We start from the raw sequence: 21,852 nt of genomic DNA, 5'->3' as shown, positions 1-21,852 counted from the left end.
ACTAGTAAAATAACACTGTGAAAATGTTATTGTTGTCTTAATATAAGTTAGTGGAAGAACACACAGCCATCTGTTGCACTGGTAGCTGCCCTGACTGTAGAAAGTGATTAAGTAAGTTGAATTTTCTTGGCAGAGCAGACAAGTTTGTTTCTCTGTCCCACTTCCAAGTTGTGTGTTAACAGCCAGTTAACTTTATCCGAAACTGCAAGAACAGCCACTGGCAAAGCCCACAAATATACTGCTTTCGACTGCAGTTGTGCTGTGCTGTGCTGTGCTGTGCCCAGGTCTATGTGCACAGAATCACAGAAGACACAATCAATGCTCTGCCCAGATTCCAGCTCTGCCCAAGTCTCCCAAAACTTCAAATGTATTCACTGATTTTGTTTGCTAAAGTACCACTATCAAAATAATGTTCAAAGGACAGAGAGTCCAGGCCTAGGTTTTCACGGGGCTGCTGGCCCCAGACCCCAGAGAAGGTACATGGGGATATCGGTTTACCTGAGCTCCGCTGAGGTGGTCTGGCGGCGCAGGGGGTTGACGGGAGTCAGCGACGGCAGCCGGAGGGTGCCCCTGAGGCGCGAGGCGCCAGGAGGGGGCGGTGGGGGCACGGAGGCGGAGAGCAGGCAGGTGTGCGCGAGGACGCGGCTCCTCTGCAGGGCCCTTCGGTGCCGGAGCCCGGCGGAGCCCAGGCCCAGGCCCGCGGAGGGGCCGGCTCTGCTCATGTCTCCCAGCGCGCAGAACGAGGGATGTGCTCCCGAGCCCAGAGCGCGCGCTCACGCAAGGGCCATCAATAATCAACGCGCATTAAAGATGCATCAGCGAGCGCTGGCGCTGCAGCCCCCTCCCACTCACGCACGGGTCAGCTTTCAGCCACAATCAATAGCAGACACGCAGTCAGTCAGGTGGTTTGCTCAAGATTTATTAGCTCCAATGAGTTTAAACCAAAGGACCACTCCCTGGATTTTTATTCTAAAAGATGCCATTTTCAACATTCAATGTTTCTAGGAAAATTTTAATTTAAACTGTCAGCATACTAAATCATTCAAATAAAACAACACGTTTAATGTCACAGACCATGTCTGATTCATTATCAAAATCCCTTTCAATCAAAATCGATCCTTCCCCCTCACCTCTGCTTGTATCAAAACTTTCTTCCTACGGTCAACAACAAAGTTTCATTCAGATTACATGAACGTTTCTGGTTTGTCCTTTGCTGGGAAGGGGCTCACAGAGGCTTGTTTGTACCCAGGCTGTAACCCAAGCCACATTAGCGCAGCTGCCACAGAACCAGCAGCGGAACGCAAGTCAGACTAAACAAACCCGACCCACACTGGCTGGTGCCTTCTGTTTCCTCAAGGGCTCAGGTTGCGCTCCAGTTCCCATAGCCAGGCCCACTCGGCCGCACACAGCTCTCACCACCAGCCCAGGGGACACCGGAGCAAGCAGCCAAGCAGTAACAGTGCACCTTCCTCTTAATTACAACTGGAGCTGTGGCAGACAAAGCACCCAAATTAAAACTGCCAGTGTGTCCTCCAGCAGACATACAATACAGCCCGAAACTCCATTAATGCCAAATCAGTTCGGTCCGCACCTCAGACCAATTGGAAACCTCCAAAATATGGTGATTATGAAATGAATAATGTCCCAGAATTTGTCATGGTAACGGATTAGATTAGTGAAGATCCCACCTTTCAGGGAGATAAACCCAGTGAAGCATTTTTAGTGGCAGTCAGTACAAGCACTTGCCAAAAAGGCAGGCAAGGCCCTGTTGTCATAGCAGGTTCACAGCAAATTAACCAGGGTTACCTGGGTACTGTTGCATTAGCTCACTGCTGCACACCTGTTCTGTTGTTCTCTCCCTCTCCACCTTAACCGATGTGTGGTGAGCATTCTGGCGCAAAATGGCTGCCGTGCATCACCCAGGTTGGTGCTACACATTGGTGGTGGGTGAGGAGAGATCCCCCTTATCACTGTAAAGCACTTTGAGCATATGGAAAAGTGGTATATAAAGGCAATGATTCACTCATTCACCTCTCCAATCACCACCAACTCTTCGGCAGTACCAAAGAGTAGTGAGGGGAAATGGTAACTGCCTTGCAGGGGAGTGCATACACTGTCACACATTCCATTTAAATGTGCACAGCAGGGACAGGAGGATATACATTTTTTTTTTAAAGGTGGGATAATGTTCATTTCAAATATTAACCACGCTCTGTGGAAAACGAGACGTCTTCATGACACAGCTTTACGACTGATTTTCCTAACAGGTGATTTCAGAATTTGCACTCTGGAGAGGAACATCACTTGCACGCTACAGCAAGGAGCATCACCTCAAAATCAACTGCAGGGTTGTGACATTGGTCAAACGATGAGTTAAAATGGGAACACCCATCAGGTTGTCCTTATATTTCACATTAGCCACCCAAACTGACTAAACATAAAAACTAATAGATGCAATACAAAACAAGACTGCCATAATATAGTTTTGATATCAAGTAACAATGTGTTGAATCTTCAGGGGGGGATTGGCATTGCAACTGAGAAATCCTTCCAGAGAAATGATTTGCGGTTTTGTACATGACTATGCCCCCAGTATGCCAGCCAGGCGTGTCTGAGCAAGAGCAAGCTTGTTGCTTGGCAAACGGCCCAATACCCAGCGTGACACCGCTCACATTTCAAACATCCACTGATACAACTGGATGTGTTGACTGGTGCAATTCTGCTTAATCACATTGTTTTACTCAATGGTAAAAGGACTGGATGGCAGCTATAGAATATGCAAAGCTTGCAGCCTTCAGGTCAGGGCTAGTTATTTTACCATGTACATACTTTACAAAATCAAGAGAAACAAAAACTCATGACAAGAGTTTATTTAGTGTTGAATTGCAAGTTTATTTAAGCTGTTGAGCTTGAGCTGTCCATTGCTACGGTCCTGTGGACAAGACGAGACTTCCAGTCCTGGACTGGAGCAGGCTCTGAGGAGGCAAAGGAGAAAAGGACCGATGAAGTCAAAAGCAGGCTGCAGTAACCATTCTACTGGGGTCCGGCTGTGTCAATTTCACTGCAGCCCTCAGTTTTATTAAGCAACAGGATGACTCCTACGAACAGAGCACCAACACTTATTAAACCAGCATTTTAATTTTTTAAATCAAGGTACTCCCATTTTGTGTTCCAGGCATAGAGTAGATGGACCCCCGTTACTGGCCTCTGCAGGCATTACACACTTGGCACATACTCCCGAAAGAACAAAGCTTGCCATTTTTATACATTTATACAGCTGGATATTTGCTGAAGCAATTCAGCATAGACAGTGTCCCCACTTGGTACTCAAACTGTAGCATTTGAGTCACAAATAGAGTTTAAATAGGCCACGTACTCTCGGTCTGGTGGACCCCAGTGCATGGTGGTTTTCGCTCTTCGGTCCTGGGCGACGCACAGGGCACATCGGGAGAGAGAAGTGGGTGAAGACATGCCGAGTTAACAGCAACCACTTACATGCGCTAGCAGATCCAGTGGTCCTCACAGTGAGGCTCTGGGGGGAGCCTCAGCAGGTCCTGTGAACAGGCCCATATAGATGCCAATGTCTCCACACTTGTGTCTGCAGGGGAGAAAGAGGGGGATAATTGCAGGACTGAAGGAAACGTTGCTGCTGAGACTCAGCCGGCAGGTGTAAAGGGTGAGAAAAAAGGGCACAAGCTACAGACCGACAACTTGCCTTTTGTCAGAGGGTCAGGCGCCGCCTCAGCCTCCCTCTCCCAAGCAAGGTTCCTGCAGAAACAGAAACAGTGAGCCTGTGGACACAACGGGACTGGTGTGTGTGTCTGTGTGAGCAGGAGTGTCTGTGTGTGAGAGTAGGTGTGTCTGTGTGCGTGTGTGAGTAGGTGTGTCTGTGTGTGTCTGCATGTGTCTATATATCAGTGTGTGCCTCTCCGTGTGTGCCTGTTCCATAGCTACAGCTTTTCTAGTATAAGCCAATGTTAATGCAGAAATTACTTTCAAGCACCCGCTGTCAGACACATGCCACAGGTGTTACAAATAAAACTACCGAACTACCATCAAGCCTGAATATTACCTGCGAGCTGGAAAAAATAGGAGCTAGGAGTGTTTGTGTGGGGCAGTTTGCTAGAATTCACAGCCATTCATGGAAAAAGGTAGCAGCAAAGTCTACAGTGCTGGGCCAAGTAGGTGACTGCATTCATTAGCTAGCTATAGCTACATTATGCAGGGGAAAATAACAAAGATCGGGAAAAGCCTGAGGTAAGCCCACGTATGGCCGTCTGGAAAACATTGTGGGCTGTGGTGGCAAATTACAAGAAATACCCCATTTTGTTGCACAATATATACTAGGAACAGCAGGTCTGATATTATGTACAACTGAGAAGTCAACAAAAATCATGCAAAGAATCATCATACTTGCCCAGTTTTCTTTCTATACAAAACAGTAATGGCAGCAGTTGGGTGGTAACATGAGCTAGACGTGAGCCACTTTGGGGCTGTGGGTCTGCTATGGCCGAGACGCTGCAGCTCATCGTTTTCACCTTGTACAGCGGGGCCAGTGCAGTACTGACCCGTCGGCGTGTGTTTAGAGAGGCGGGGCCTTCTGGTGGAGGCCAGGGGGGCCAGAGGCCCATTCTGGCATCACACTCCTGAGGGATGGAGCGAGAGCTTGTCCAAACACTCCAGCCAAGAGGGGAGGATGACGAGGGGGTAAGAATGGATCACAGTGCAGAAACAAACACTCACAGGAGCCCGTGGGCTGGGGCCACTACATACCGCACGACACGCAATGCCACTCCTGCTCCACTGCATTCGAGCTGGGAGCAGATCAGGAGTACATATTTGCAACACAGAGATTACATACAGACTTAGTGATTGTTACACACACCCTTTTTAGGTGCCATCAGAGTACATAAGAGGACATCTTGAAGCTAGATTGGCTGGTCACTGGCATGAGTTACACACAGTAATAGAACTACTAGAATGGTTCTACTCAAATGGTTCACCAGATTGTTTCCAGAAGCTGAGAATCTAAATTAGACATGATTAATGGCTCACTTCGTTAAATTCAAATTCAATTCTTAGATTAGCCGATGCCATCAACAGTACATGGCTATAGCCTGCGTTGATATGTACATTCATGTCGTCACATCTCGGTCTTTGATTGAAAACATTTTGAACCAATCTAGTAATTCTATTAAATCTGTATGGTTATCCCACCCTCTACCCACAAGCCTGAAGTCGATCCACTCCCACATCCATTGCCAAGTCCCCCCGGTCAAATCCTCCCACTTACTCTTGTTTACGTAGTTCATATTATCCACAAACATCAATTTCTACAGAAACAGCTTAAAACTTACAACTAGAAGGGAATAAAAGTTCTTCAGGTACAAATTGCTGAGCAACACAAGTTGCAATTCAATCTTAGTACCACCAATTACACCCCCCCCCCTCCCCCGCACCCAACTACAACCCAAAGTGCACCAATAAACTTTATGGTTCCAAAAAATCGACATCATCTTTGAATCTTGAATCTACAGAAAGAGCTGTAAACCAAACTCAAACCACCCACCACCCACCCCCCTCCAAAGAAATTAAAAGGGGAATCAGTTTACTCCGTATTTAGGCAAACTAAAACAGAGGGTAATACAAGAGAACTAAAACTTGTTTTAGCTTAAACTAAAACAAATACAACCACAATTGCCAAGAGGATAAGATTAGAAATCTCTATGGTCAAAGAAACTGAGCATACCTGTAGCAAGATGATTCAGAATTGCTCAGTAACTGAGGTGTGCGCTACTGTTCTACAGTTCTCAAATGGTCTTTACAACTCGACACAGTGAAAAATAAAAATAGGCCTGTACAGAGGATCCATACACAGTCTCAGGATGCTGGATACTCTGTTAACTTGCAAGTCCAGAGATCAGGCAAGACAGAGAGAGCCGCCATTCCCAATACAAGTCCAGCAGCCTGCAGCCTACACATCTCAGACACATACGGGCTACAACCCTACCTCCCGCCCACCCCCCAAGTCATAAAATCCCCCGTCTCACTCACCCCCCCACCCCTGCTTGAGCCAGTGACACAGCAGCACGCAGCCGCCCCCGCGGGCAGCCGCCTCTCACAGAACACGCATTCCCTGACCGCGTCGCAGTCGGTAGCCAAAGTACCGGACACTGCTCGGTTCGAGGCGCAGTCGAGCGCCGTTTCTCACCAGAAGTTTTACGCCGACAGACAAAAGGATGGACAGAAACGTTCTGCACTGTGATGCCACTCTCAGGAGTATGATGCCAGAACCCAGGAATACCACTTCAGTGGGAAGTGGACTGAAAGGGGCAGGGATAGTCTAGATGCTTGGATTAAAAAAAAATATATATCTTTTTTTACATTCAAAATTTAATCATTAAAAACAAGTAACACTTACCTCTACGGCTGATCTGCAAGCACACCTCTTGATGCATACAAGTCCAGGCTCTACTGTCCACTGACTGCAGCAGAACTACTGATCCTCAATGCAATCAACTGCCGAGGGCCTCTACTGAAGGAGGGGCCAGCTGGCTGCTGGCCCTGACTGCACAGCTATGGCCTCCTCATGCACTCAAGACACGATGGACAGACAAGACACACCAGCCTCTCTCCTCAGGTAGTCTCTTCAGCCAGGTGATTGGGGGAGGGAGGCAGGGAAGGAGGAAGAAATCTGCTCGACTTCACATCACACTAGATCTCGTACGTCAGATGGAGGTTCCTTTTTGCCCTTGAGTTTGGCTACAGAAACTGGCTGAGAAGCTGGCCAATGAGATTACATCATATCCTGAATTAATCAGCACAGATGACCTCAGTCGTCAGACAAAAGCTGCCAGTCAAACTGGTTTGTAATCAATATGGACATACATACGCACACACTTGTCCCCTGGGGTAGATAAGTTTTCCCCTCTTGAGCTTCATTAGCCTCCTTGCATTCAAGAATGTAAAATTTTACATTTTTGGAAATATATTTGCAGTTGCCAGATGCCTTTATGATATTCTTCTTGAAAAGGTGCATTGGATTTCACACTAATCTCCAATGTCAGGACAACAGACAACTTGCAGCCAGGCAAAAAGAAACTGGAGACAAATGCAAATACGGCATAGCGTACATCCCCAGATTAATTTAATTCAAATTAAAGGCAAACTACTCGGTAAAAACTGCAGATTATTTTAACATCTAATCCAGAGTCAAAAAATGGCCAAAAGGTGTTCATTTACTTCATCCAGTCAAGCATATTGTATACTTGTTAATTTGTGACATTTGCTGAAGATTATCTGAGCGGAGACTGCGTGAATATTAGCCATGGCTAAATCAGACAATAAGAAATTGTCACATTTGTAAAATTGTGCACTGTCCCTCACAAATAATTCATCCACAATTTGATGGAATAGCCTTGATTGACATGAAATGACTATGCAGACCTGTAATATTGAATATATACCATACAAATATTGGTATAAGTAAAAATTAATTCCACATTTAGCCCCTAGTGACCCATTCCGAGTGTTTATAGTTATAGTACTAAACCTTCATCTGGGTTATTTTTGAATCTCGAACACTATACAATCCAGGGCATGTTCCACTTCCCAAAGCTGAAACTTTAAATTACATACAAATTACATATGGGTCTCAACAATGGTCCCTGAGGAACGCCTGTTATTTCCCACTGATTTTTTTAAATGCATTGTTGTCAGCATTATTGTCATTTAAGAAATTTCATGACGGCATACATGTTCATCCTCCCATTTTTCAGACCAACCAAGCAAGAGAACCAAGGTTGGTGAATGGAGCTGCATAGGAAGCCTCAGACTTCAGTCAGACGGTAGTTCACAACTGACGATTAAAATCTCAGGTTTGTTTACTTCATTTAAAGGAGTAACATGGTGGTTGAACGTGACACTTCCCAGTTGTCTTTAGGAAACAAAACAAATGAGCATAATTTTTTAATTATTCAGTCATTTCAATGTACTTTAAAACGTATTTTTCTAAGCCTAAATTTCCCACTATAAAAGTTCACCCGAACCGTCTGGGTGTGGTAATGAGAACTGTCAGTTAACTATGACAGACCATGCCCCGTTACCATAGCTACCTCCATGATACGCGCTCTTTTTGGGAGACTGAATTTTCACAAGCTAGCTAGCTTAGTAGTATATCAAGTATCGATAGATAGCTAAGGTAAGGACGTTGACTTATATTCAATTAGAATTTTTGCTATCTAGCTAGCCAAGTTAAGATAAAAGCAACAATAACGTCCTCATAAAAGCAAATTAGCTAGCTAACGTTATCGATAACATTGCCTTAAGAAAGCAAACTACCTAGCTAGCTAACGTTAGCTAGCTAGCTCAATGAATATAACCAGAAATAACCTAATAGTCCTTAAAAGGCACTCTAATTTAAGTGAACCTAACGTTAGTCAAATATTTGCATTGTCTTGCCTGTAAACCAGCGGCGCAAACTATGGGTCTCGAGTTATCCATGGGTTTACGGGGCGTGGAAAGGGGAGTGGTTACTGTATGTGACGCATCAAGTTGACAACTCTCAACCGGTTGAAAATAGGACGATAAATTTAAAACGCATATTTCTCCAAAAATACAGAACGGACATATTTAACTTTACTCATTGTTTCTTCAATGCCTCTTGTGAAAATAGCACATAAAACCGAGAAAGTGTGAAAATCACCATGGTACTCCTTTAAACATACAATTAATTTAAGGTGAGTACATGAGTACATTTTCATGCTCCACTGAAAATGTACTTTCAGAGGGGTGTAGAGAGGAAGTTTAAACACACCCTTTTGCTGATGTACAATGGAACTCCAGCAAGACGACCCTAACCCAACTACTGCAATGGCACATTACAGCAGGAGCAAATGTTCTAGTAAAACAAAAGGTCATTAAATCAGGGGCAACTGAACAGCGAATGAGCTCTTTACGCAGTGTACCAAGGGGTCTTTTTTGTCATACTGCCAATTTGCTTTTTGTTCAGTGAACCTGTTGAGAAAAATATACAGAGAATCCAACACAATGATGAAACATGAACATTGCAGGTTAACGATATTGGCGACAATGAAGCCATATAATATGTCCAGCCTGGGACAGATTCCATGATCATCTCATTCTTATGAGCAATTCTATATCAGGCCTGAAGGCTACCATTTACATTTAAAATATGAACACAGCCATTTATTTCCTTGAAGACTCTGAAGAGCTTGGAGTTCACCCAACATAAGACAAGTTTTTGTGGAGAGTCTCAGAAGCATTGCACAGATCTGCAGGGCACTGCAACGCTTGCAGTCAATGGCTGGAGTCATTGGGATTGTTCCGTGCATTTCCCCCTGAGCCTTTGGTAGACATGGCAGCTGCTGCATGGGACTGAGCACTAGCAGCGGCATTCCGGAAGTTACCATTTTTGCCATGGCAATACACCATGCCTGAATAGAGCCGGGGGTGACCATTATTGAATCATTTTTGGTGACCATTTGCATAGAAAACCTTTGGCTGTACGGAAATACAGGGCATGCTTGAGGACATTTCGCCTCATACAATGAGCAAAAAGGAGAAAAAAGTTTTGTAGAGCTCTTTGAATAGCGCTCCATTTGACAAGATAATGGAATTGTGGCAAAACATTTATTCAGATAAAGTTTGTCACCCTAATGATAAGCCATTGGTCCACATTTAATACTTGATGCAATAATCAGTTAACATTTTTACTGTCCAAGTTGAGAAGCAGTTTAAAAACACCAATTACAATGACAGGAGTATGAAAAGGCCATGGGGCCTATAGAATCCAGATTCTGAAAAACACACATGCAATCACTGGACGAAAAGTGTAGGGGAAGGGTTTGAGCAATAAAGCAAAGGGATTAACACTCACAAAGACTGGCAGAGTACTTGTCTTCTGTGCTGCCAAATCCTCAACCTTTGGACGGTTCTGACATATGCATCATGCCATCAACTGACATGGTGAAATCTGTTCACCAAGTCCACTAGCATACTGGATGTTAACTATACTTCAACAGCAATTTAAGTTAGAGCGGTCTATTTCCAAGACAGCACACTATACATCTGACCACTACTCATTTACAGACCATAAGTAGATGGATAATATTTTGCCAAGTTTCTGCGTGGAAACTAATTTAAAGGTACAAAATGCAATACATTTAAGCGCCTCAGAGTACACTGAAAAGCGCTGTGCAAAAAGGAGAAAGAAATTAAACTATTGGGCTACTGTTGAATAAAAGTGATTGTGTCCATCTTTGGCAAATTTGATGATCTGGCAAAGTGCATTGGATTCAAATAATTTTAAGCTGTAAAATGACAATAGGAGAGAAAAAATGCCTACACCTAGCCAGTGGTAGCTATTAATCCTCAATTTACTCGCATTTACAACTCTGGCGTACACAATCAGTCCAGAAGTTCTGAACCAAACTGCAGATGTTCTATCCAATACACTATAGGGGTGGCAAAATTACGACTGAAAAGGTCTCACTTTCCATGGCAGATTCCATGAGAAGTATCAAAACTCTACACAGGTGTTCTACCAACAATACAAATTGTTGGTATTTTGGCCAGAGTATTTAACCATACTACACATACCAACAACATCTGTGTTTAATGAAAATGAACAGCGAATGACCTGGTTTTTAAGTACACAAAATGCACCACCCTCACTTGGGGGTATGAGCTGTTCCTCAACCGATCTCCTGACTGGAAAGCTCTCTCGATATTTGAAAATTTGGGTTTGGATCAACGGCACAGTACTGTGCCAAGAACAAACTTAGAAGAGGTTTGGAAAAGTAAAGAACCAATTGCAGCCTTTATTGTAAAGTTACATATTTTCAAAATGTTAAATGGCACAAAAAACAACCATAGAAAGGTGAAGGTTAACTTACAAATTGAACCACCACAACATGAGTCACATAACACGATATAACTACACAGAAGATTATACTGAAAGAGGGCACGGTAAGGAATCACCAAGATGGGCCAGATGACCAAATACACACTACTTCAAATACAAAATAAAAAATAAAAAAAAAAGAACTTTCCATAAAATTATGATTCTTCAAGCTAAAATGCAAAATATACTCAACTTAAATACATTTGACTCAGGATGTTCAGATGGAGAACCTACACAAGAGTGCTGCTTTTTTTGTTGTTTTTTGTTTTTTTAAAGGTGAGACAGATAACCATTAGAACCGGGGCTTCTTGGCAGGCCCGTCAAACTCCTCGCGGACACGGCCGAATCCGGGGTTCCCAGGGCCCATTCCTCTGGGTCCCCCTGGGCCACCCTGGGGGAAACGCTCATTGCGCTACAGGTATCGTTCACCAAAGCAATGGGAGGGGAAAGGGGAGAGATCGTTGTGTTCAAGTCCACACAGTGAGGGTGCACGGAGCCATTAATGTGGTTCGCAAGCCAAACACAAACACCCCAGATTTAAAAAATAAAAGTAAAACAATTAAAACAAACAAAAAATGAAACGGGGGAGACACGTCCGGAGAAAAGGTTCGTCGATACAGTCCCAATACGCAGATCCACAGGTGCCACAGGCGACATACAGAGAAGGAAGAGAGGTGATAATTTTGTTAGTTCGATCCTGCTAAGACCTGCATGCACGCCACGGGCTAAGCTACATCACAGGCTGAGTGGCTGGCCAGAGGGGTATTTAATAAAAAGACTGGGCTGCTGTTAAGCTGACAGTGGACATGGCAGCAATGCCGTACACTTCTTTCCACTGGAGTGGATAGAATCAGCGGCCTGAAGGCAATAATCACAGCCGAGCATTTTTACTAAATGCCTGTCACGTTTTTTTGGTTGTGAACAGACACCCACCCCAGCCTACATGAAATATCTGGTTTGAAAATGTGGCATTGGGACGTTGCTGTATTTTGTCCTCAGATCAGGTTTCAGATGAGGCATTAAATCCTTCCATTTGGTCTCATTTTTTGGGGGAAACCCCACTAATTCATGATGTTGCAGTGTTACAAATGCCTTCGTACTGGCAACAATTTGAGACAATTAAGTAGGCTACTGGCAGGTTGAGTGGCTGGTTATTGAATATGCAATGAAGGCATGTTAACTAAGTTTGACAGTCAAAATATAAACCCCAAATCAGTCTAGTCTACTGCTCCATGGCCATTTTGTTCACTTATCTGTGGCCCACCTCTAGAACTGAATCTGAAGGAGTCATCTCCTGCCATCGTATGGTAGGGAAATGTTTTAGATTCGCACAGCAATTTTGCACAAATGACAACCAATTGATTATTGGAAAATGTGTTTAAATGTTCTGAAGCATTCAAATTAATTTATATTAGCTGAATATTACTACAACTCTCAGCATTACCACAGGGTTGACAAATGTACAAAAGCCATTATGAATGACCTTTGATAACCTAATACTAATCCGACATTAGTGCTGAAGTACATTTTACCTGAGTGTTATTTTAACTTTATATGAAACAAGATTCTAGTTCAACAATACTAATGGTGAATTGCTTTCATATTCATTATAAAATCAGTCGTCTTAAATTACAAATCTTGTTCAATATCCACATTTACAATTTATGTTCATTACAGCCAAGATTTTATGAATATTTGTTTGGGTACAGGGGGCTCTTCCCAAGTTAACAAGGGAGCTAGCCAATTTTCTTCAGTTTAATAATCAGCATGAGTTATTTTGTAGTACAATTAAGGTTGTTATAATTCCTCATGCCAGTTGGTGTTTTTTTTTTATGTAAAGATGTAAAGAAACATCTTTACATAACTGGCTGTGATTGTGCTTATAGACAGCCAATCAGAAAAGGATTTACTGAAGTTAGAATGTGCCCTTTAGAGGTTGCACCGGACCAGAGCGTTAATGCGATAGAAATTTAACCTCAAGCGCTTGGTGATGAAACGCTGCATTCTGACTTTCTTGAAATGGCTGTTAAAACATCTTTTGGACACAACCGGGCATTTGTAGCACTTTCAGTTCAAAGTTCACTATAATCATGAACATACAGCAAGCTTGGGACTAGCAAGCTTGTGGAGAAATTTAATTTCTGGTGAAATTAGAAATTTGTGTGTGTAAGAATGACAAAAGTTGAATTATTCCCCTCACATTTTAATTAATATATAATCATGGGCAAAGGGCTAAAAAACTTGCCAAAAAACAACCTCTGCAAAATGGGGTCAGTGTAAAAGTGCGGTTCAGAATAGGTTTTGCATGTGATAATGCAAATTAAAGATCTTCCACAAAGAATCAACGCATACCGAAATGCGGCTTAGTAAACAGGCCCAGGATATACACTAGTGCAATTTCATAGTGGTTCAATTGCCTAGCTTCAATTAAAACATTAATTGGAACACACAGACCGAGTAATTTCTGGTAGATACACCAATTGGTGCCACATGAACCCTACTTCACTTAAGTCAACCAAAATCTAAGAACTTCGCATAAATAAAGGGCAGCAGCACCACCAAAAGTAGGTAATGTGTGAGCAGTTAACCCATTATCTGCTTTGGAGACGAGCCACAAGTTTTTTGCATTTTGTGGAATGGGCAGTCAAGCCTTCTGTCCCCATATTCTACAGACGTTTGCAGCAAGCAAGTCACCTACAAAAAAAATTAACTAGGCTTAAACAGAGTGGCTTTAGTAAACATACAACCAACATTTGGACTTGAGTGAAAAGAAAGTCTCACCCAAATGTCTGGCAGTTTGGCCTTCGGGAAAGGCTTGCAGCTATTGCAGAGCCAGAGGCAACATTCAGGCACACCAGCTCTTAACTCATAGAGCTCGGCTGCCTTTGTGACTGACAGCCAGAATTTCATTTGGATTTGATCAAACTGACTGCATAGATCTACCAATTGAATAACTAGGGCTGGGACCACTTATTAATTCATTATGGACAACACAGTAAAATCAGTACATCCCCCCCATTCTTTGACAGAATGCAGTTCTGTAACAATCACGAACGCACGGACACGGCCATGCCAAGAAGCATCTGCCCTTCCAAAGGGGTGTTTCGAAAGCAGGGCAGAATGTGGATGAATTCAGACCCTGTCTAAAACTTTTTTCTGAACAAAAATAAAAATGCTAATTGTGGATATGACAGTGAAAAGAATAACATAAAAGCAATAACATCAAGGAGCTGTTGTCAAGTCCACCAAATTTATGTTTGATTGTAAACACAAGAAAGTTCCTTTGATAGCTATGAAACTCCTCTAGCAAAAACAAAGCAGTTTAGCTTCTCCTCGAGTCCATTCCATGTTTAAATTTTTACATGTGGGTGGTTTTCGCAGGATATTGTCTTAAGGAAACTTCTAGTTTCACATGTTTAGTTCAATACATAGGCAATACTGCTTTCCGTTAATAATAAAAACATTGATATTTATCAATAAATTTGTCCACACTTATTCCACAACATTTATCGTCCCAGCCCTAGAAATAACAAATTATGCACCCCTGCACTCAACAATAGTGTACAGAAACATTAAAATCCATTTTGAATAGCATGTGCACCCCTGCCTTTTTCCGCAACTTAAAGCTGGCGTTCATTACCTAAAGATGCAATAATGGACTGAGAAAACAAGCCACAGCATGAAACCAGCTATAGACCTAGAGCAGACGACCATGTTGAGTCGTCTCGCTTGAATTACGTAACAATACTGGCACTGCCCTCATTCCCCCAGAAACAAGGTGACCTGGAGATTATGCAAATTGCTTTCCTTTCTGAAAAGCACAGGTCAGCTCACTGTGGCAGGCTTTAGCCTGAAATTGAGCGCGTTCAGTCGGGGCTGAGCCACAAACATTAATACCTACACCCCAGTCTTCGCAAAAAGCTTTCGAAGTCCATCTCCTCTGGGTCTTACACCATAAAATGCTTATGGGAGGTGTGCAAGTTTAAAAACCAAGAGGCACCTTTGCTTATGGAAATATCAACCTGTACTAAAACTTGCTTTGAGCTTGCAAAGCTGCATGTGCACACTACACATGTGAAGAAACTACAACGCACACAAACACGCAAAACGGAGTACCTATTAAAGCAAGTTCATGGAAATGATCTTCACGAACACTGAACATTCCACATTTAAGCCATAACGTGCAGGGCAGGACAGTGGAAAACACGTTAACCTCCAGGTTTGATGCAGTATAATTCTGCTTCACACTCGGTGCTCTTGCACCTGGAGCTGCAAGGCAGCCACCGGAAGCCCTACAGCATCACTACTGCAACTTTTCAGTGCCTGTCCGACATCAACAGTCCAACACTCAAGACAGGACTTGCAGTTTTAAAAACACCCCATGAGAACACAAACCCATGAGGAGAAAACACTGGAGTGTGAGTTTTAGTACAGGTCGATTTTACACAGCAAGGACAGCTCAAAACGGTGGAACCGAGCGGGCCGCCCATGAGCCTACGGATACGGCCAGTATACGCGCAACCACAACAAGGACAGCCCAACGCAGACCGCTCCGGCAGCCAGCGAAACCTCACATTCACAGCTGCTGCGGAAATCTGCAAATGCAGTCTGCTTTTTGGTGACCTATTCCGACCCATCGCGCAAACAATACAACTTATTCCTGCTGTTCATTTTTACCGGATTCCCGCTTCCTTCCCCCCCACTATTCTTTCCACTCAGGGATACGTTACCATTTCATTGGGCATCATGGCACCTCCCATGCCCCCTGCTGCAGGCGCCCCCATCCCCTGGTGGCCCTCAAAGCCCATGTTGCCCATGGGGAACTTCTGGTTTGGTGAGCCAAATGGCATATCTGTGCGACAGAGGGGTTTGGGGTCAGAGGCTGGTGAGGGGGAGCTTGTCACTGAAGCAAGCTCTAGCATGCCATGACTAAATCTTAACACTTCTTTGTACTTTGTACTCATGGATGGGGTGTTTTTAACAGGCATGATACTGTACTCAGCAATTTATGTTATGGTTTGAGAACTTGCGGCTCTATGCAATAGCACCTTTACACAAATACTCTATTGGAACTCAAATCAGTGCTGCAGTTAATGCAACTTATTGCACTCGTGTGTGGTGTAGTTGCTAGAGGTTCTGCTTAACCATGGGTAACAGCTCTGTGCAGCTCCACATGATTGCAGCTACAGAATGCACTTCACCGATCATTCCGTTTAATTACTATTCATTCCAAAAAGAATTTTCCGACACAGACACACACACCACAACTTTGAGCATCTTCTGAAACAAAAAGAAAAATGCTGGGTATGACACAGGTCATTAATATTTAGGGGTAATTTTAGACAGACAATATACAGATTGGCTGGACTTGCGCGTTAAACTCACCTGACATGCCCATTGCTCCGCTTCCACTCATCCTCATATCGCGTTCTCTCTGCAACACAGGCCTGCTGGTGAGAACACTGCACCCAACCCGCGACTACATCTCTACCAGGGTTCCACACTGACCCCCACCCAAGCCCAACAGTTCCCAGTCCGCAGGGGCGTGAAGGTGCACCTGGGTCAGGTAATGACACTGAACTAGAACTGCTGCAGCAGAGCATCTGCGTGAGGATCACATTTCTGCCAACTCTGCCGCCATCAAAACCGCATTCTCCCATTTGTGACTTGTCCTAAACAAGTGTCTTTCAACATGTCTTATCACACCTAAGGTATCAATGGATAAATGCACTTAATCACTTGGTCCTTGTATTATGCATTCTAGTGTTAATGGAAAGCACTTAAGCAGGACATCAGAATCGGCTCGGTCACTTGTGTAGGACGGCCGCCACCCATTTAAGGCTCATTTACTACCAATCCGCTTGCAGGAGGCTCTCGGACGACACTCACAGAGTCCATGAAGCCGCCCATCCTGTAGGACTCCTCACGCTGGCGGCGCATCTGCTCCTCCATCTCCCGCTGCCGCAGCATCTCCTCCTCCCGCCTGCGCCGCTCCTCCTCCTGCCTGTGCAGTCAGAAGCCACTCGCGCAGTCAGCACTGCAGCCCACACCACCCACCCACCCAAACTGCTGCCATGCCACATTCAGAGGATGCACAATGTTTTTAAGTTTTTAGAAATGGAAACGTGCCTTCCGTACCTCAGCTGCATCTCCTTGCGCTTCTGCATCTCCTGGCTGTGCATCTCCTCCATGCGCCGCAGCTCCTCCTGGCGCCTCAGCAGGTCTGCAGGGCACAGAGCAGGACACGTCAAACACTGTGCTTACGCAAACCGTGACCAAGCAGAGGTGCACGCGCCCCGGGGAGGGGGGGGCATACCCTGTCGGAGCAGGTTAGCCTGGTGCTCGTGGAAGGCGTCCTCCATCTCGCCCTCCAGCTTGTCGCGCGCCTCGCGGATGTTCTTCTCCACCTGCTGGCGCTGCTGCTTCTCCATGTCGTCCAGAGACTTCCAGCGCTGAGAGTACTCAAACTCGAAGGAGCCGGGGTGGGCGAATCGAGGGGGCTGCTCGCGCTCCCTGGGGAACACAACTCATGTGAATTACAATACTTTCAATACAAAGACTGTATTAAGAACTGCTCTATTACAGTGGTGCATTCCACCAGGTATGTACTGTGACTTCTGTTGCAGCTTCCTGTATTACTTGGGTCAACCACCGCCAATAAATTATCAGCCCGTGTAAAACACTGGGTCACCATCACCAACAAGCTAGGTGGCAGAATAGCATAATGATTAGGGAAATTTGCTGGCAACTTTTTTTTTTTTTGGAAGAGACAGTCTGCCCTCCTTCTGTTTTTATCCCAGGGAGAAAGTGGAGAGGGTGACAGATAGCGAAGGGATCACAGTGGAAAAGTGCCAAAAGAGGGGATGAATCCAGTCAGCTGCCCCATGTACTGCACCACATGACTGGCTGGGCACGTAACTGTGGCGGCAAGCTTGGTTCCCATGTGGCGCACTGCCACTGTACCTGTGAGCAAGCTACCTGACCAATTTCTTCTGCAAATGTCCAATGGTATAAATAGACTATGTAAAGAATGAAAATTTAAGCCTGCACTGGAGAAGAGTATTTGGTAAATGCCTAAACTGTAAAAATGTAAATGGCTACAAGCAAATTGGGGGTTAAAAAAAAATTCACAAAGGCCCATGCGCTATGCACTGCATTGTGTGAGGTGTAAATGGCTTTTTCCCCTAAACAGCTGCCATCTGCCCCCACTAGCATTTCACACCATCTGCACCAAAACAGTTGGTATGAATGGGTCAATCAGCAGGACAAAGTGTGCTGAGGTCAGCCCCCACTGTGGCCTTTACCAAACAGGATGTGGCTTTTTAAAAAAGCCAATATGTCACTCTTAAATACACAGATTGGAAAATGGTAAGCTTCCTGGATTTAGAAAAGCCTTGTGCATGGCCTTACTTCTGGTACTTGGGGTTCTTCTGAGCCAGCTTCTCGGGCAGACCATCCTCATCATCATACTGCTCCAGTGGCTCCACCACAACTGGACGTGGTGTCCTATCAAAAAAAATAAACAAAAATACAAGAAGTTGTTTCATAGCACGCTTCCTAAACAAGTCCACATGACTGATGCACACAATACTGACAAAACAAGAACAGGACAACACCAAGAGTGAATCAATCAGAATATCATCTCATGTCCCCTAAGACCATGAAGTGGTCCATCAGTTTATTCACAGGACATCACGGACAGATCACACGTCACTTCTCAGATGCAGCAGCAATTGAAAGTCTGCCATTTAAGCAAATAACTACTTTATTTGTATCTTGGATTTCTGATAATGAAAAACTGAGAGGAAATAAGCAGACCTTCTATATTGGGATCTGAAAAACACAATTAGTGGCACTTCATGAAGTGACAATGTAGTGTAGCTGCATTACACCTGTTTGACAACCATTCCATTTAACAGTGAGGTGTGGAGTTAAGTACATTTGTGCCATATAAAGCATATGCACGTCTATCACTATACAGAGCACATGCAATCAGATCCTCACGTGGTCAGCAGGAAGACTCCATCATTGCAGCGGTCCATAGCCTTGCGGGCAGCTGGTTTTGTGGCAAACTCAACAATGCCCTTCCCAATGGAGCGTCCACGGTCGTCCACAATGACCACCGCCCTCTCCACCTGACCGAACTGAGAGAAGGCTTCATCCAGCAGTTCGTTGGAGACGAAAGGGGATAGGTTGCGCACAGACAGAGCAGCGGAGTGTGTGGCGAAGCGCACCCTCAGCTGTCGGCCCTTCATGGGCACGTCATCCAATTCTGCTTTGGCAATCTCAGCCAAGGCACGCGATTCCTGTAGGACAAAGCATTTCGATATAGTACATTTAGAGAGCTGTATCCAACGAGCCACTTCAAAATGTACAAAACAAATGAGTAAACATTTAATCTATTACAGAAACAGGTGAAGTAAGGCACCTGCTAATACAAGAGTTTAAGAGTTCTGGGATGAATTTTAGAAAGACAAGACATGCATTCTCTCCATGTAAACCAAGCTAAATTAGCAAAACGGGTTTCCACAGACCAAGAAGCCTTACCAAACGAATAAAGCCAAATCCCTTAATATTGTTGATGAAGATTTCGCTTGGTTCTCCATACTTGGAGAAAAGCTTTCTGAATTCAGCCTCGGTGATGTCGTTAGGGAGATTTCCAACGAAGAGACGACACCGCTGAGTGTAGGTCTTCTCTCCTGGTCTGCGTAAGAGGGACAATGTTGCCCTCAACTCCTGGGGGGGGGGGGGTAATTGGGAAGGGGGAAAATTAGGAATCACAGGTCACACTGAAAACAGCTAACTTAAATCTTTTCTGTACGGTTAAACACGAATAGTGTATTATACATATTAACTACTTGCATACGAATTCGGTGCCTTCCGCCTTGTGGCACAACGAATCTAACGCATGTAACCAACTGTGTCACGTGTTTCCATCCACACAGCGCAAATGCGCATAAATATTTACTCTCAATTTTAGAATCCGTAAGGAAACCACAAAAGGGGCAACTTAAACATGTCCACGCTCAGCAACGCACAAACTGAGTAGCCAGCCCGCTAACGTTACAAAACGGGAAGCAAACGCACACAATGCTAGCTAGCCAACAGCTAGCTTTCGGTGGGATGCGAAATTGACAAAATAGGATTTTAGAAGTCGTTTACTTTTATTACTAGGCCAGGAAACGCCACATGTGGTCTCAGGGGTAAGACAGAAGTGCCAGTCTTTTACAACGTCGATTCTTAACCAAGGCAGTCTAAACGGTGCATAAAATGGCGACCTTCAGTGTGTGCTTTTGAAATGGAGTCTAGGGAGGAAGGAAATGCACAAGCGAACCAATTGCTGCAGCTCTACAAGCAATAGCAACAGTAACGTTTAGTTTCAACAGTTAACTACCCATTCAATATATTTCATAAGCGGACAGAAACGTAGGCGTTAATTTACACGAATTGTTCGAGTCGAGCGATTTATCTCTGATGATTGTAGGGTAGCGTAAGCAAGGTTACCTGCGGCTGTGCGTTGTGCTCATTGGGCTTTGTCTTTTGCTCTTCTGGGGGCGGCTTGTTTGCGGCTTGGGCTGGTTTCTGGCCGTTTCCAATTCCCGTTTTTTGTGGGTTCTTGATGGCTTGGTTCGGTGGCGACGTGAGTCCAGGCTTCGCAGGCGGAGACTGCAGCTTAGGCTGTCCGACAGGGCCCTGTGGGGGCGTCTTGTTCGCCTGAGCAGGGGCCTGTGGTGTCGCTGGGGCTGCAGGCTGGGTCACCGTAGCAGGAGGTTGAGGTTTCTGTGGAGTTGTTGGGTTGGCCGGGGGTCCCTGGTTTGGTGGATGTCCATGCCCGATCCCTTGTTGGGGACCTCTGTTTTGGAAGGGATGTGGATTCTGATTCCTAAAGTTTGGGTTTCCAATTCCGCCACGCATCCCACCGCCTCCCCGGCGCTGGAATCCGCCACGGTTCCTAAAGCGGTCTCGAGACATTTTTGACTTTGAACAAATGAGAATACAAAATTAACTTTATACAAACGTAACCTGAAATGACCGACGCTTTAAAAGATAACAAACAATAAATAAAATGTAGGCGTCACAGCAGCCGTTTTTGCTATCTAGCCCACCAAGATAACTCTCCTGGAGACTTCTTAAAATGGCGGCGAACAGCACCCTTTGTCTCTTTGTAGTGCGACTGTGCTTATTCCCGTCCCCGCCCCCAAAGCATTACGCAATTACATTGGCCAATTAGGATGTCCTGGGCTCAAATGACAATTCCTTCAACATGAAAAATTGCGCTGTGAATATTGGGGCACATTTTTGAAAGTCCAAGTACAATTACAGGTAAAGTTTGCTTTGGTATTAAACTCAGTTAAAAGAGTTATGTTAAATAATTATTAAAATATAATGATACATAATATAAAATAGATTATAATTTTTCAAAAAATATTGTTACGATATACATCCATTTTGGTCTGAAAATCCAGTGCTTAGTGGAGCACAAATACATTTGAGGTGGAACACAGAGAGCCCAACACTTTGGCCAGTTTCGGGAAACCTGAACGTTCTGGGAAATTTCAAACGTCGGCAACTGTTCCAGATGGCGGGAATATGACTGGGCATACTGCCTCCAGCTATGGAATAGTCAGGCCTGGCTTGAAAACTACATAGGCCTACCTGGCTATGTGGTTTACTCTTTTACACTAAGCAGCAATACTTAATCACGTAGGCCTAAATTAAGAGACAGAAATGGCAGTGCTTGAAAAAAATACAGAAAAAGCAATGTGTTGTTGTGGGTTTACAAAAAACCGAACCATGAATGAAGTTGTAGTTTAAGCAATAGAGTAGGCTATACCAAATCTTATTTTAAAAATTGTGATATGTACTACAAGGCATAGAGAACACTGTGCTGTCAGCCACATGTTTCGTCCACGGACGTCATCACAGAG

General features: G+C 44.4%; 1 protein-coding gene and 1 long non-coding RNA gene across 4 annotated transcripts in view; one reads left to right on the top strand and one right to left on the bottom strand.

Annotated features, from left to right (window-relative positions):
* LOC135261225 (uncharacterized) overlaps nucleotides 1–4,073 on the top strand; it is a 96,067-nt gene extending 91,994 nt beyond the window's left edge. The window contains exon 2 of the long non-coding RNA XR_010331857.1: nucleotides 3,882–4,073. This is a non-coding gene — a long non-coding RNA (uncharacterized LOC135261225). The remainder of the gene's footprint in view (nucleotides 1–3,881) is intronic.
* sfpq (splicing factor proline/glutamine-rich) lies at nucleotides 2,856–21,194 on the bottom strand. 3 transcript variants are annotated; one of them, XR_010331855.1, is made up of 12 exons: nucleotides 20,429–21,194; nucleotides 19,472–19,660; nucleotides 18,929–19,230; nucleotides 18,335–18,430; nucleotides 17,241–17,437; nucleotides 17,050–17,147; nucleotides 16,814–16,924; nucleotides 16,310–16,358; nucleotides 15,655–15,776; nucleotides 3,716–3,768; nucleotides 3,496–3,598; nucleotides 2,856–2,975 (listed from the first exon to the last, which is right to left on the bottom strand). XR_010331855.1 is itself a non-coding variant. In XM_064347290.1 (10 exons), the coding sequence occupies exons 1-10, from the start codon at nucleotides 20,894–20,896 to the stop codon at nucleotides 11,217–11,219; spliced, it is 1,752 nt and encodes a 583-aa protein (XP_064203360.1). In that variant the 5' UTR covers nucleotides 20,897–21,194; the 3' UTR covers nucleotides 10,822–11,216. The 3 variants fall into 3 exon arrangements, 2 of the variants coding, with proteins under 2 accessions (XP_064203360.1, XP_064203361.1); XM_064347290.1 differs by lacking the exons at nucleotides 2,856–2,975; nucleotides 3,496–3,598; nucleotides 3,716–3,768 and adding an exon at nucleotides 10,822–11,336; XM_064347291.1 differs by lacking the exons at nucleotides 2,856–2,975; nucleotides 3,496–3,598; nucleotides 3,716–3,768 and adding an exon at nucleotides 10,822–11,336 and having other exon boundaries at nucleotides 16,814–16,928; nucleotides 17,063–17,147; nucleotides 20,429–21,178.
* Between the last annotated feature and the right edge of the window lie 658 nt (nucleotides 21,195–21,852).

This window comes from Anguilla rostrata, chromosome 8, assembly GCF_018555375.3.
Source record: "Anguilla rostrata isolate EN2019 chromosome 8, ASM1855537v3, whole genome shotgun sequence".
Taxonomy (NCBI): Eukaryota; Metazoa; Chordata; class Actinopteri; order Anguilliformes; family Anguillidae; genus Anguilla; species Anguilla rostrata.
This window is presented reverse-complemented; position numbering and strand designations above follow the sequence as displayed.